General features: G+C 39.1%; 1 protein-coding gene across 21 annotated transcripts in view; it reads left to right on the top strand.

The window, feature by feature from the left end:
• LOC129722887 (poly(rC)-binding protein 3) overlaps nt 1-14,539 on the top strand; it is a 577,573-nt gene that overhangs the window by 470,098 nt on the left and 92,936 nt on the right. For all 21 annotated transcript variants that reach the window (XR_008727673.1, XM_055676723.1, XM_055676721.1 and 18 more), the window contains one exon: nt 44-207. Coding sequence is in view for 20 of the 21 variants with exons in the window: in XM_055676723.1 (XP_055532698.1) it covers nt 44-207 (164 nt within the window). In the remaining variant the exon portion in view is untranslated. The remainder of the gene's footprint in view (nt 1-43; nt 208-14,539) is intronic.

The raw sequence follows: 14,539 nt of genomic DNA, 5'->3' as shown, positions 1-14,539 counted from the left end.
AAATGGTTTTTATTTTCTTTTTACCACACACGCTCACGAACAGGAAAGGGTGGCTCCAAAATCAAGGAGATTCGTGAAATTACAGGGTGCTCCATCCAGGTCGCTAGTGAAATGTTGCCAAATTCGACGGAACGGGCCGTGACGCTTAGTGGTTCGGCGGACTCGATCACACAATGCATCTACCACATTTGCTGCGTTATGCTGGAGGTAAGTGCCAAATACTCATCGGGATTTTCACTTTGGATAAAACTCAATAAATTTTAATCACATTTATATTGGTTCCATAACCGAATCAAGATTTTTGCCAGACGGTAATTTTTTTTTTTGTTCAAGTTCAAAGTTTATTGTTACCTACGACCGGCTCGTACTACTCCCAGTCAAAACTTCATAAACCGTCTAGCATTCTTCCATTGCATCCCGGTTAAGTAAATTACCATTTTGTTGGCAGTTGCAAGCTCTAAAAACTTGCTCTCTTCTCCAGATTTGCAATCCTTCCAATTGGAATGCAAATCTTGAACCATTGCTTCTACTTTTCCCCCCAGAGAACACTACTTTGTTCTTCTGCAATTTGAATTTCAATTCCATCAGGTACTTGCGCAACTATTAATCCCACCCACCGTCCTTTTAGCGAGTTGGAATAAAAAAATCGTTTTACGATTTTTTTCCCATCTCGCCCTTCCGCTTTACTTTTACATTGTGTTACATGAAAAAAAAAACCTCATTTCTAACTCGGATATTGAGAAAACAAAAGCAGCAGCAGCATCAGAAATCATAGTATGACCTAGTATCGTTCGATTCAAGTGAGCCTAGCGCGGTCTCTACGCATAGAGAAAGACGTCCCCAGATGGCAGAATGTTCGGTTTACCGACCGTTATTCCCGGTCCGACGTAATTGCGGTTATAGCCCCAATCCCTAAACACACAAAGTACGAATAAGTGAACAAGTCGGGAAATTATCTTCTCTTTTTCCTCCGCTTGCCGGTTTCTTTTTTCGGCAGTTCACTGCACTTTCAGCGAAACGCCTCCTGCAAAACGTTGGACAAGCAACGCATAATCCGCTTAGCGTTAATTCTTAATTTATATAATGAAGTAATTTAAGAAAAAAAAAGGACGAGGAAGTGAAAAAAGTTTCCGAACGGACGGTATAAAAATGAAAGTCGGCTGTGGAAAAGATAATTAATAGGGTATAGTAGTTTTTTCTTGCCTTCTGGGGTAGAAGGGAAAACCGATTGTTGGGTTGGAAATTTTTGCGGTTATTGAGTTTCCCACAAAAGTGGTTTAATCGGCATCTGCTACCTAGGAGAAAATTTTTTTCGACCCCCAGTTCTCCCAGAAGAATTGTTGGTAATGATAAAATAACGAACTGTAGAAGCGTGAAATGGCGTCTATCGGCAAAGTTTAATGACTTTTGGGATACCTGAGAAAACATTTCTAATATAAACGTTATGTGAGCTCCGATATTCGGTAATTTGCACCGTACTCCAGAGTGACTTTCAACCACGAAATAACCATTCGACTACCGAAAAAGGTTAGCAACTGATGCAGCTAATCTCATTTATTTTTATTTATGCGGAAGCTGCATAGGTTATTTCCGAGGTTTTCCAAGGACCTATGCTGATGCTTGTTCGATTGCCGCTTATGGTTTTGGTTTTTATATGCGTGAAGTACAAGCACTTTCAAGCAGCGCAAATGATATCCGAAGCAAACTCGGTTATCTAAAAACTAAAATGATTCAATTTGAAATAAATCTGAGTATATATCACAGTTTTTTTAACATTAGTGAGAAAACTAAAATGTTCCAATGCAGGCACCAAATTTCCATTTTTTCCTGCGTTTCTCCTTTAGCATTTTTGAAGTAGAATACTTCTCTCAGGAAGTTCGGCTACATAGGGATGTGAAATGAAAATCTAAAACCGAAAAAAGTGAAAAATATGTCCAATTTCAAATGCTAATAAATCGGTTAGTATTCGATGGATTTCCTTCGTTCTTGCAGCAATAGATTGGAAAATCTTCTAAGATTCTTCCCAAAATAAGATAATTGTAATTTTATTATTCACACTATTGTACTATTGAAAATAGTCAAGCCTTGTCAAAACGAAAAATTCGACCTCTGATTGGTCGTTATATGCTTGCTTCCCAAGCACGGTCGACAGGATCATATACCTTGCAATTGAAAACATGCTATTTGGCCTATATTAGAGTCTGTTTCAGCCGGAGCCGCTCATAATAGTTCTAGACAGCGACAACAGCAGTCGTCCTTCCTTAGCAGCAGCACTAACCCTGTGGTTGGTCACCACGTCTCAGGAGCAGCGCGGTTTTTCTCAGCGTGTGTTGGGGCAGCATGAAGATTGCCATCAGGAAATCCAATTTTGGAAATCAAAATGCCTTTTTGAAGGCAAATACACAAGTCATTGAAAGTTAATAATTTTTGTCAACGCAAGCAAGCATTCTGTGTTGCATCCTAACAATTTAAATTTGTCGCACCCGTCTAATTTACTGAATGTGAAATAGCTTCCACAGTGCATGTTGTCCGTGTATCTTAATTCCCCCAATGTTAGGGCAGCTCAAAGGTTGTAATTAGCAACCGATTTTGAACCGCAACATGCTTTTTTCAAGGCAAATAAACAAATAATTGAAGGTTAATAATTTTCTGGCATCAACACAAGCAGACATTCTGTGCGGGATGCAATCAAATTCTGTTGTAGTTGTCTAATTTTCACTTTATTTAGTAAACCCCCCACTGTAGGGGCAGCGCAAAGGCTGCGATCAGCATAACCGACATTGAATAATGAACTGCCCTGTTAGTACGCATTCACAAAAGCAGTTAGTTCTACTATGCAGAGCTAATATGAAGTCGATTCAATCAATCAGCATAAACAGAATTTCGTCGTCTCCCAGCTGCCAAGTTGCAACATGATGCAACACGCAACAGCGAGCAAACGAAATCGCTTGATGTTACAAACCGCAATAAGATACGGGTTAAAACCGTTGCGTGTGTGAGAGCACCATCGGTGTTCATTCGCTGGATACACTATCTACTGTCTACTGAACGCAATAATCTGCTTACATGCGACATGGGGACGGGAACATTTTCTTCAACCAAGCTGCACAACACGACACAAAACATGGTATTTTGTTGCTTCAATGAGAGTGCTATCGGTCCGGCTCGACAGAATGTTCACAAGAAATCATTTTTGTGCATCCTTGCTACGAAACTGAGGAAAAACTTTAGAAACTGAAAAAAGAGGTGGAGCTTATCAAATGATCGCTCTGAACCAGAATGAAATCACACATATTTTTCAAGTTATATCATTCCACCACGTACGTAAAATAATTCATTCCTATTTTCATCCCTATATAAGAGCCTGTTTTAGTCGAAGCCGCTCATAGTAGTTTAGTGATGGGAAATATCGCCCAAAACGGACATCGATAACAATCGATAATTCCGGGGCTTCTATCGATATTATCGATAGGTATCGATAATTCGCGGTAAAAAAAAAGTTTTCAGATGGTGATGAAAAAAAAACTATGACAGATAGTTGAGTTGGATAAATTTCCCATGGAAGGTTACCATGTTAGCTTCCTCACAAAAAAATATTACGTCCTTGCGTGCAGTCTTCCGGCAGTTAACCGGAACATTCGCCATGGCGGACGAAAACATGCGTGTAGCCATGTTTTTAAGCTCTTTCTTCGTTTTTTTTTTTATTAATTCCTCCTCCGTTTTGGGGCCAAATTTTTGGAATAGATCTTGCGCTTCAAGTTTGCCCAGAAATTCTCGATGCGAAGCAGGTGGGGGACAATGGGCAGATTCGCCGACTTCGGTACCACATCCTCCAACGATCGCTTCGAGTAGCTGATCGACGTCAAATCTGGCCAGGACACCGTATCTTCGCGCTTATGGTATTTCTTGATGAACGACGCAACTTCTGTCAGGCACTTCGTACTATAAATTTCCCCGTTCACGGCCAGCCCGGAGCGAAAGAAGAGCAACTTTGACATCCCTTTCTCGCTGATTGTCAGCCACAACCGCACCTTCTTGGGGAACTTGGTCTGTGAAATAAACTTTACCTCGGTGCTCACTTCCTTCGTGGGGGAGGTAAAATACGAAGAGCCCTGCTAGTCGTTGCCATCCAGGGTGAGATAGGTCTAGCCGTCCAATACCACTGCCGCGTCGCGATTCGCCGGGAAAATCGATTTGACCATCTTATCCAACCGCTGTCGCTGCGTCATTGCCTGCAGCTCCGAGACCAGTGGACGGGACTGCCGCTTCCTGCATGTATGTCCATGTTCTCCAGATACTTTTTCACTGTTTTAGAGCATGCACCAATCTCTCGGCCAAGGGCACGCAGCAATTTAGCCACTTTTCCCTCGGTATTCCTCTTCAGCATCCTTTGAAGCTTCTTGTCGCTCAGGGTCGTTGGCCGTCCGAAACCGGGCTTTCTTTCGATGCTCTGATCGTTGTCCAATAGTGTCAAGATGTTGTAGATGCCAGAACCGGCATACCCGGCGTCCACAAAGTGCCGCACGATGTCCGTTATTGACGCGGCGGGGTACCATTCTATGAACGCGCACACTTCTGAACGGAGTAGCTTCACTTTTTTCGCCATCACAGTTAGAGTTTGACTGATAGAGCTGTCAATTTATTTTCGCTAACTCATGGGTTACTATAATTGATGATGCATGAGTAGTTTCGTCAGTGCCATTAAAGGTAAACCCATGAAAAATTGGCAATTTTTGCCTATTTTTTTACCGCAAACGTTATTCGACAAATGCAATTTTGCTATATAAATTTGTTAAAAACAGAAACAGTGAGGGCCCAAACAGAATGGATACGTTTGCGTTGCGTTGACGTCAATGTGACAGTGAATGTATGAGCTAACTGTCAAATTGCCGCAAACGCATCCGCAACGTATCCATTGTGTTAAGGCCTTGAATGACAAATCTTACGATACTACAAATGAAAATTCAAACAACCGGACGAGTTAAACAGTTTGTTTTGGAAAGTCTTCGGGTTTTACGCCGGGAGTGCTTTCTACGGAGTAGTTTCAAGCCGAAGTTCACTTTGAAGGTTGTATAACAAGGGAAATAATTGAAGCAGGCAAAATTCTGTCAATTTTTAAACGTCTAAAACTTCACGGAAAATGAATCAATTCTGACAAAACAGGTTTCATTTTACTGGAAAACTGCCCTAGTTTCCCATTATTACTAGAGAACTGGACGTGACCAAGGGTCACTGGAAATGTTTCGGATTTCCGGAGTGTGTGCCAAAGTGTACATTTTTGCAACACGTAGAACTTTTTTCTGACATTCTGTTTCACTTAGGTTTATATGTTGTCAATAAATCAGAATTTGTTTCGGGTTCATTGGTAGCCAAAGATTGAAAATTCGCCAAGGAATCATTGAGGTATGAATTTATTAAGTATGGGTGTTGATTTTGGCGGTTTTTTCCCTGTTGGGTACTAGTTTTCTTTGAGCTTGCAGCACTCTAGCAGAATTCAATCGAACATTGTGGGTGTGTAGGTCTTATTAAACCAAGCAACTTTGCAAATTTGCGTTTGAAAATTTATCTGGATTAACATTTAAAAAGGTCAGATTATTTTCACGCGGATTTTCTCTGAAAGGTTATTTATGCAGATTTTCAAATTAACGTGGTTTTTAACGCGAATTTTTGAATTAAAGCGGCTTATCAAGAATAACATGGTTTTTTTCACGAGGCATGTATCCCCCGCGTAAGAAAACCTAACTGTATTTGAACCTTTTTCTTATGAATCAATATATCTTTGTAAAAATTATCTGAACTTTCCTTCAAAAATATAAAAAAATGAGTTAAAGATCCTACTCTGAAAAAAATATTATTTTAAAAACAAAAAATGATTTTAGAAAATATCGGTGATCTCAGATTTTTTTAAATGAAGTATTTTAGATAGACAATTTAGTTGCCTAAAACGTTCTATGCGTTGCAAAAATGTACACTTTGACACACACTCTTGAAATCCGAAACACTGTAGGTTAGTCACACCAAGTTTCCAAGTAATACTAATATAATACTGTTTTCCAGTGAAATGAAACCGGTTATCAAAATTGATTCATTTTTCGTAAAGTTCTGGCCATTTAAACTTAGAGAGAATTTTATTTATCCCAATTATTTTGTCTATCCCATGTATAAATCAAGATACTTTTTTGGCGCAACAATTTCGTTGATTTGGATTTTTAGTGGAACTAAAAATTGTTTGTTGGGTAACAGATACTTTAAACTTAAACAATTCCAAGTTAAACTAAACAATTACTAGAGAATTGCCAATAGACTGCCGCTATGCATGTCCATCATATTATAAGAGTTGGCAAGCCGAAGAAAATGCATTTTATTACGATTTCGTATCATTGCTTTTGATGAGATGGTGCAAAAAGTTTGGATATTTTTTTTAAAGTTCTCCAGTGCTGAGTTGTTGAATTCACCTGTTCTTAGGAAACTAAAAACTATAAATACCTTTTTAGTCACCATTATTTCTCAGAAACTCAGTGACACCCGGGGCGAACCTTTACACCACCCCCAACAATGCTAAATCTTGTCGAATAGCAGCACCCAACAAATACCTAGCGGCAAAAGCAACTCCTGGGGTAGGGTAGGTTCTTTTGGGTCTCCTCCAGTAACCAGCCGCACTGACTTGTGCTCACCCTTATAATATCGATAATTATCGTTAACGTCAAAAAATTAACGATAATATCGATGACCAGCATTTATCGATATTATCGATAAGTATCGATAAGTTTCCCATCACTATAGTAGTTCTGAACAGCGACGACAGCAGTCCTCCCTTAGCAGCAGCGGGAGCGAGCAGTGGGTACCATCGATAGCGGATAGCGGCCACAACTGTGGCATGGCTGCGAATAAGCGTAGCAGTTTCAGCGGATCTCACCATCGATAGCAGCAGGGCCAGCAGATGCAGGTACAGCGGATACCAATGGCGGCCACAACTGTGGCATGGCTACGGATAGCGTTGCAGGTGCTCAGCTGTTGGGCCAGCGTTTAGCGGCCACAACTGTGGCATGGCTATGCATAGCGTAGCTGTTGCAGCGGGTATATCAGCATCGATAGTAGCAGGGTCAGCTGATGCAACGACACTCCCTCCACTAAAATGCTGTTTCAGTGTGGTAGCGGGAAGCATCAGCAGCAGGCTTGCATGAAGTGAATACATCAGCCAGCAACTTTCTCTAAGGCCTCTGCCATAGTAGACGCGAAAAGCGGCGCGAACCGATTCGCTCGGCCGTAGGTTGATGTACAGCTCTACTGATGGCTGTACATTAACCTACAGCTGAGCGAATCGGTTCGCGTCTATTATGGCAGAGGCCTAATGGGAAAGTTGCATCAGTTTGTTCAGAAGAATATTATTGTCGGTAATATTACAGAGATGCGATTGCGTAAATCAGATTTTGAATTGAACAATTGTTCTTTTGAGAACAAATAACACACTTATTTGAAGAGTTAATAGCTTTTGGTACCAATAGCAGTATAGTGACAGCCTCAGCGGTAGATGCAGATGCAGCCGGTACTTCCCTGAGGCCGATGTAAAGGTAAATGGGAGCAGCACGGCGAAACAGTTCGGGTTATGCTTAGACGCGCGTCATTTTTCGTTGTTGATATTCCCCACATGAAACGACGCGCTTTCGTATGATAGCGGTGGTATAAGCGGTAGATGCATTTGCCAACACTTCCTCCAGTAAAGCTGTGTCTAGTTTTCAATGTGAAAACACCTTTCTCATCGTGTTGACCGTGCGCCTTAGTCCTCACTATCAAGGTAACACAGAGATGTAAGATAAACACTACATCCTATGATAAATTGAACAATTGTCCTTATAAGGACAACAAATGAATTAATGAAGATTTAATTTTGAATTGGAATACTTCTCTCAGGAAGTTCGGCTACACAGGGATGTAAAATGAAAATCTAACACTGAAAAAAGTGAGAAAAATTTCAAATGCTAATAAATCGGTTAGTTTTCGATGGATTTCCTTTGTTTTTGCAGCAATCGATTAGAAGATCTTCTAAGATTCCTACCAAATGCATGAAATTGCAATTTTATCATTCGAACTATTGTACTATTGAAAACTCTTAAGCCTTGTCAAAACACAAAATTCGACCTCTGATTGGTCGTTATACCGCGCTTTCCCAAGCACGGTCGGCAGAGTTATGGACCTAGTAAATTGGGAATGCATCATTTGGCCTATATAAGCGCTTCATCAGATAATAAACAAACATTTCATCGGATATTAAATTGAACAACTGAAATTTGAAGAACACAAATGATTATTTGAAGAGTTAATATTTTCTCGTTTTGCGCTATAATCCAAAGTTAATTATCTTCATCTACATGCATACTCTGACTATTATTACGTGTTTGCGTCGCTTAGTGTTTGGCTACGGTCATGCAGAACGCAAATAACGGCGCGATGCGATTCGGCAAGACGAAATCTGTTGAAATGTATAACTCTACTTCGCCTTAAAAAGAGCTGTACATTTCACCACGGTAAGGCGAATCGCATCGCGCCGGCATTCGCGTTCTGCATAAACGTAGCCTTTGCTCCGTTCCCGTTTAATGATGTCGTATTAAATGTGCATATTACAATTCGGCAGCACTTCAACTTCTCATTTGCACAAAATTTAAAAATATCCAATGAACTTCATTCAAAATATCAGACAAAAAGAAATTACAATACTGCCAATGAACGGTCAACGTTTATTTACTAGAAAAAATGACTGACACGCAAACAGCCAGGTTATCTTTCTTGTAAAAGTATTCTACTTCAACCTTGCGGTCGTGGCTTTGCATACAACCTTCTTGTGATTTTTTTTTCTAAAACCATCAAACCGCGTTGCTTCGTGAATTTATTGGCAGTAATTCAGCACCGGCGTCAGATATGGGTAAAAGTTATTCCTCTTGAGGCAGCACCGATCGAACCAAACGACTAGCGTCAGTTCGATGGTATGTTATGCTAGCTGAAATAGTGGATAGTGCAGCAGCTGCACTACAGGGTGTTACAACTTAATCCATTTCAAAACTTTTCAGGGGCTCCCCCTCCGCGATCTGCTGTCACTTCGCACCACATTTCTGTTCAATCGTTTCCTCAATTGGAGGCAATCCTCGTGCCGTGCAGTTTTGCCAATACCCACGATTCCGGTCGAACGTTGTAAATTTTCTCCACAAAAACGATGGAAAAGTTTTGAGCAGGATATTTGTTTCCTAGCAACTCAGCTTAGAGGTAGTAATTTAATTGTACGCTTTGGCGTGCATTGAATTATTATCCGGAACGGCTTCAATATGTCCTTATTATTTGTACCACCCACATTCAAACTTTTATGGTGATCATAAAGAGAAAAAAGTCGTGATAATAAAGACTTTGTCAACAAAAGCAATCGGTTAGTGGATATACTTTTCAGTGACAAAAATCCACAATTAATTGCCTGCTATCAATTTGTACATATTTTTAATAATTACCTGACGAAGCGTGAATAATTCTCGACCGGATACTGTCCTCATTTGTATTGAATTGTGAAACGGGTGTTTTATGTTTATTTTTTTTCGATTTTCTGCTCTTTGGGTTTTAATTATATACGTCTTATCTATCCATCACATTAAATGTTACCATTCACACCGCTCGCAAACCGAAAACCATTTATGCTTCCAATGCTAAAAAAAGTTATTCTCGGCAAAAAAATGATTAATAATTTTGCTTTCTTTGGTTGCAGCACAAATAGAAAATGTTGGTTTTCAATTTTATTGTTATAAATTTGTTTAAAAATTTGAATATCGTTTCATTATATAAACTTACATACTTCAATCAGCTGAGAGCCGGTGTGACTCACGACGTTTCATGAAGCAATCTCTATTCTACTCGGGTTTAAGTTGTTCGTTGCTGTGATCCTAAGCCTACTAACCGGGTTGTCGTTCGACATCCTTGTGACGTATCCAGCCCACCGCAATCTATTGATTTCAGTCAGATGCGCAATGGGGCTCTCTCGAAGCAACACGTGTAGTTCGTGGTTCATGTGTCTACGCCATTCTCCGTTTTCCGTAGTATCTTCCTTTCGAAAACTCCAAGGGCGTTCAGGACCTCTGAGAGCAGTGTAGTCACCTCAAGCCCATAGAGGACAACCGATCTAATTGAGGTTTTGTACAATCTCAACTTCGCTCGGCTGTGCACCCTACTCTATCTCAGGCACCTCCGAAGTGAAAAGTAGGCGCGGTTCCTACATTGCATTGGATGTATTTTTAGATCACTTTGCTGGTATTATTGTTGGCAGTAACCAATGATTCCAAATATACGAACTTTTCAACTACCTCATGCTCGGCTCCGTTCACGATTACTTGCTGTAGGAAGCTATTGGTGGTCTTTGTGGAGCTTCTTTCCCGTCGATGTTAAACAATAAGCACGGAAGGCCATCACCATGTCTCAAACCTCGGCGTGGCTCAAAGAAACTCGAAAGTGTCCTCGAGACACATTAGAGTGGCAATGAGATGTATGGAAAAAAGGTCATTGAATCATTCAATTCAAAGAACCGACAATGCGAACATTTGGTTTATTTGCCCAAATAAATAACCTGCGCGAAATTTCAGCTCAAACGGACATGATCTCAGGGTGCCTCAAAGGTTCAATGTTTTGTTGTTTTGGCCCTCGAAAATTAACATCCTTAGTAAAAAAAATAAGTTTATTATTTACATTAAAATGATTTACATGTGGTTTGGTGAATCATTTTATTGTTTGTTAGGCGTCTAGAACTTTTGTTTTTCTCAGGTATCGAAAATAAACGAGGGTTAAAACATCAAAACTTAGAACACTTTGAGGCACCCCCGAATCATGTCCGATTGAGCTGAAATTTTGCACAGATCATCTTAATAGATCATTAAAAAAAATGGCTTTAGAAATTTGACATGATCATTTTCGCTGCCACCCTAACGCACATAACACATCTCTCGATCCATGGCAGCCTTGATCAGCCTCGTTAGTTTATCCATAAAAATTTCTCCCAGCATGATCTGATGTAGCGATCCACTGAAATTGGGCCAGGATTGGAATCTAGCAGAACGAAATTATTAGCGCTCTCGGGGTTTGACCAATCGGTTTGCGGATCTTCTACAAAATTTCTTGGCATAGTAAGGGCTTCAATTTGGATGTTTGCATTAGTTTCGAATTTAGCTGTGAAGGTGGCGTTGCGATGCCAACATTTTTCTCTTACATGCTAGAGCTTTGCGGGTTTCGACAAAGTTGTACATCGCTTAATTCTATGAAACTTCACAGAGTATACAAGTTTTCTAACTCTCCAGGTTTCGGAGATATACGAATTTTTATGAAATTTGTCTGAATTTCACGTTTTATTGTGATAGTTGCATGAGTTCGCTTGAATTGATTTTTTACAAATTTGGAATACAGGTCGGACTCGATTATCCGGAGACTCGATTATCCGGAGACTCGATTGTCCGGAAACTCGATTATCCGGAATTTTACTTTTTTGGTGTCCGTTTTCAATTTTTATTCCGAAATTTTATCTTTATCATCCCTTCTGGCATATTAGTTACCATTTAAGTCACTTCCGGCATGTTTCGGACATGTCCAAATTAAGTGAAAATAATCCAGTTTGTTAATTAAGTGAAAATAATCCAATTTATTTTTTTGCTTTTCAAGATTTTACCCCTTTTTGCCTCAGAAATAACTTCTGGTTACGCCACTGCAGCATACAAGAAAAAAAAAGAAATATTTATTTTATGTTCGTTAATCGCAAAATTTCAGTATTTTTTGTGTGATTCGATTATCCGGAAAACTCGATTCTCCGGAATGAAAATTTTTTTGATGTTCCGGAAAATCGAGTCCGACCTGTAATTACGTCATTTTCTTCTGAGTACAGAAGTTTTTTAAGCACTTAAGTGAAAATATGACACAAAATTTGAAAAAAATATACAATTTTGTGAATTAGATATCTCATCGGTATGCGTTGATCAAAGTTACCCCAGTTTACGGTACAATAGTTCGCATAATCAAACAACAATTTTGTGCATTTGGGCGAATGCGTCTATAATTTTCCAATCAATTGCTACAAGAATGAATAAAATCGATTGAAAACAAACCGACTTATAAGCATTTCAAAAAAAGACAAATTTTTTCCTCTTAAATTTTCTTTTTACACCCCCATGGGTGATTTTTTTTGCTATTTGGTTTTTCGTGTATTCAGATTCGACAGTTCACGCGGGAATTCTGACAGCTGTCAAAGTCTAATGTACTCAGTTTGGTTTGCCATTTCACCATGAACAGACATACGCCTGAACAACGCCTACAAGTAATCGAATTTTATTACCATAATTCGTCCTCTGTGAAAAATGTTTTTCGCGCAAAATTGTGTTCAGTGACGAAGCTCATTTCTGGTTAAATGGGTATGTTAATAAGCAAAATTGCCGCATTTGGATCGAAGAGCAACTAGAGGCAATACAAGAATCGCCAATGCACCCAGAAAAATGCACGGTTTTGGGCGGTTTACACGCTGGAGGCATCATTAGTCCGTACTTCTTCAAAGATGATCAACATCGCAACGTTACGGTCAATGGCGCTAGCTATCGCGCGATGATTTCTGAAGAGCTGAGTCTTGTTGACATGTAGTTTCAACAAGACGGAGCAGCGTGCCACACATCGCGCGAATCAATTGACATATTGCGAAATGAGTTCGGTGAGCATTTCATCTCACGAAATGGACCGGTGAATTGGACGCCTAGATCATGCGATTTAACACCGCTAGATTATTTTTTGTGGGGCTACGTTAAGTCTCTCGTCTATGTGGATAAGCCAACAACAATTCCAGCCTTGGAAGACAACATTATACGCGTTATTCGCGAGATACCAGCCGAAATGCTCGAAAAAATGACCCAAAATTGGACTTTTCGTATAGACCATTTAAAACGTAGCCGTGGCCAACATTTGAGTGAAATTATCTTTAAAAAGTAAACGGCATAAACCAATTTATCGGTTCAAATAAAGATTTCATACAGTTTTGTATTTTTTGACCGTTTTTTTATTTTAAAGAAAAACGAAATTCTTAAAAAATCACCCTTCAGTAGGCTAAAGAAAGACGTAGTTCTGCGTCAAAAGTAGTTACCTATAAATCAAAACGAATACAGCCCATCGCTAGCTACAACTTCGTCCCATCTTTCAGTTAGAGGTTTAAAACCGTTACGAATAAAATATTCGTATTATGAGGCTATCAACGATTTTTTCGACATTTTTTTTGTCTTTATGTGAGCCGAACTGCTAATCAATTAGACCATGTGTTATCGAACGAAACAAGTATCGATCAGACGGTTCAATATCTGGGGAATATAGCGGATAAGGTGGTAAAACCCATTGTAGCGTTTCGATGTAAGTTTCAACGATTTTCGCAGTATGAGGCCGAGCGTTGTCATGCAGTAGAATCACTTGTTTGTGCCTTAGCCCGTATTGTGATTGATTGCATCAACTGAAAGCTTTGCCGTTATGCTTTGCTAAACCAGGATTTTAAAAATTGTCCGTCAAAAAATATATATTTTCTGAATTTTTGAGAGATGTGTTTTTTGTGATATTTGAATTTGAGTATAACCACAAATTTCATGTAAAAATACAATTGCTATGTAATAAGTGCATGGAATACACAGTCCAGTGGTCTCCGCGGAAACCACTGCATCTCAACGAATGTCACAGGATGGAAGTTGTATTAATATGAAAGTAAACAGCTCTTGTTACTTTTTAGTAAATGATGCAATATATAACACGGAACTAAAACTTGAATATCACGAAGCTTATTGCGCGAACAAAACTTTTAACTTACACACAATACACAAAATATTTCGGTTTCAATCTGTATTTTAAGACGCACATGTTCCATGTCGATTATATGAAAGTATTTCCGTAAATGCTATTTATGAGAAATGTCTTAACATCGGAATCGTTTTCTGAAAATTTGTTTATCTCGCGAGCTAGATCGTCGTGCTCATAGTAAACAAAATTATGATTTTTACTGTTACTGTTTTTTTTATACTTTGATGAATTAGCTTAGACTTCTATTAAATATGAAATCTGGCAAAGTCCATGCATGCAAAGCTCAAAAACTTCGAAAAACAAACGCAAATATAACCTAACAGAATTTTAAAATTATTTACAATATACCAAACTTTCACAATTAGAATATGTTCATTAGAATACATTCAATTTCAACACGATTAATTTGAAAAACAATCGTATATGGGATGTGTGCCAATATCTCGGAAAATTTAAAAAATAAAAATTTAATAAATTACTGCGCAAAACTGAACAAAATTTCCGTAATCGTCCGATCAGATAAATAGCGAATTCAATTCTTCACAGTAAAGCTATCGCTTCAAAAGCTATGCAGAATGTTAAACTAATATAAAGCAAAGCAAAGCCTTGGTGCTACATTCCGTATCGGAACTCGACCTCCTGTTTATTATACACAGCCTTCGCAGCCAACTGTTAAGTGTACAGGACAATTGCGGGGCTAGCGCTA

The sequence above is a fragment of the Wyeomyia smithii genome, chromosome 2 (genome assembly GCF_029784165.1).
Source record: "Wyeomyia smithii strain HCP4-BCI-WySm-NY-G18 chromosome 2, ASM2978416v1, whole genome shotgun sequence".
Lineage (NCBI taxonomy): Eukaryota > Metazoa > Arthropoda > Insecta > Diptera > Culicidae > Wyeomyia > Wyeomyia smithii.
The sequence above is the reverse complement of the archived record's forward strand: the minus strand, read 5'-3'. Positions and strand labels throughout refer to the sequence as shown.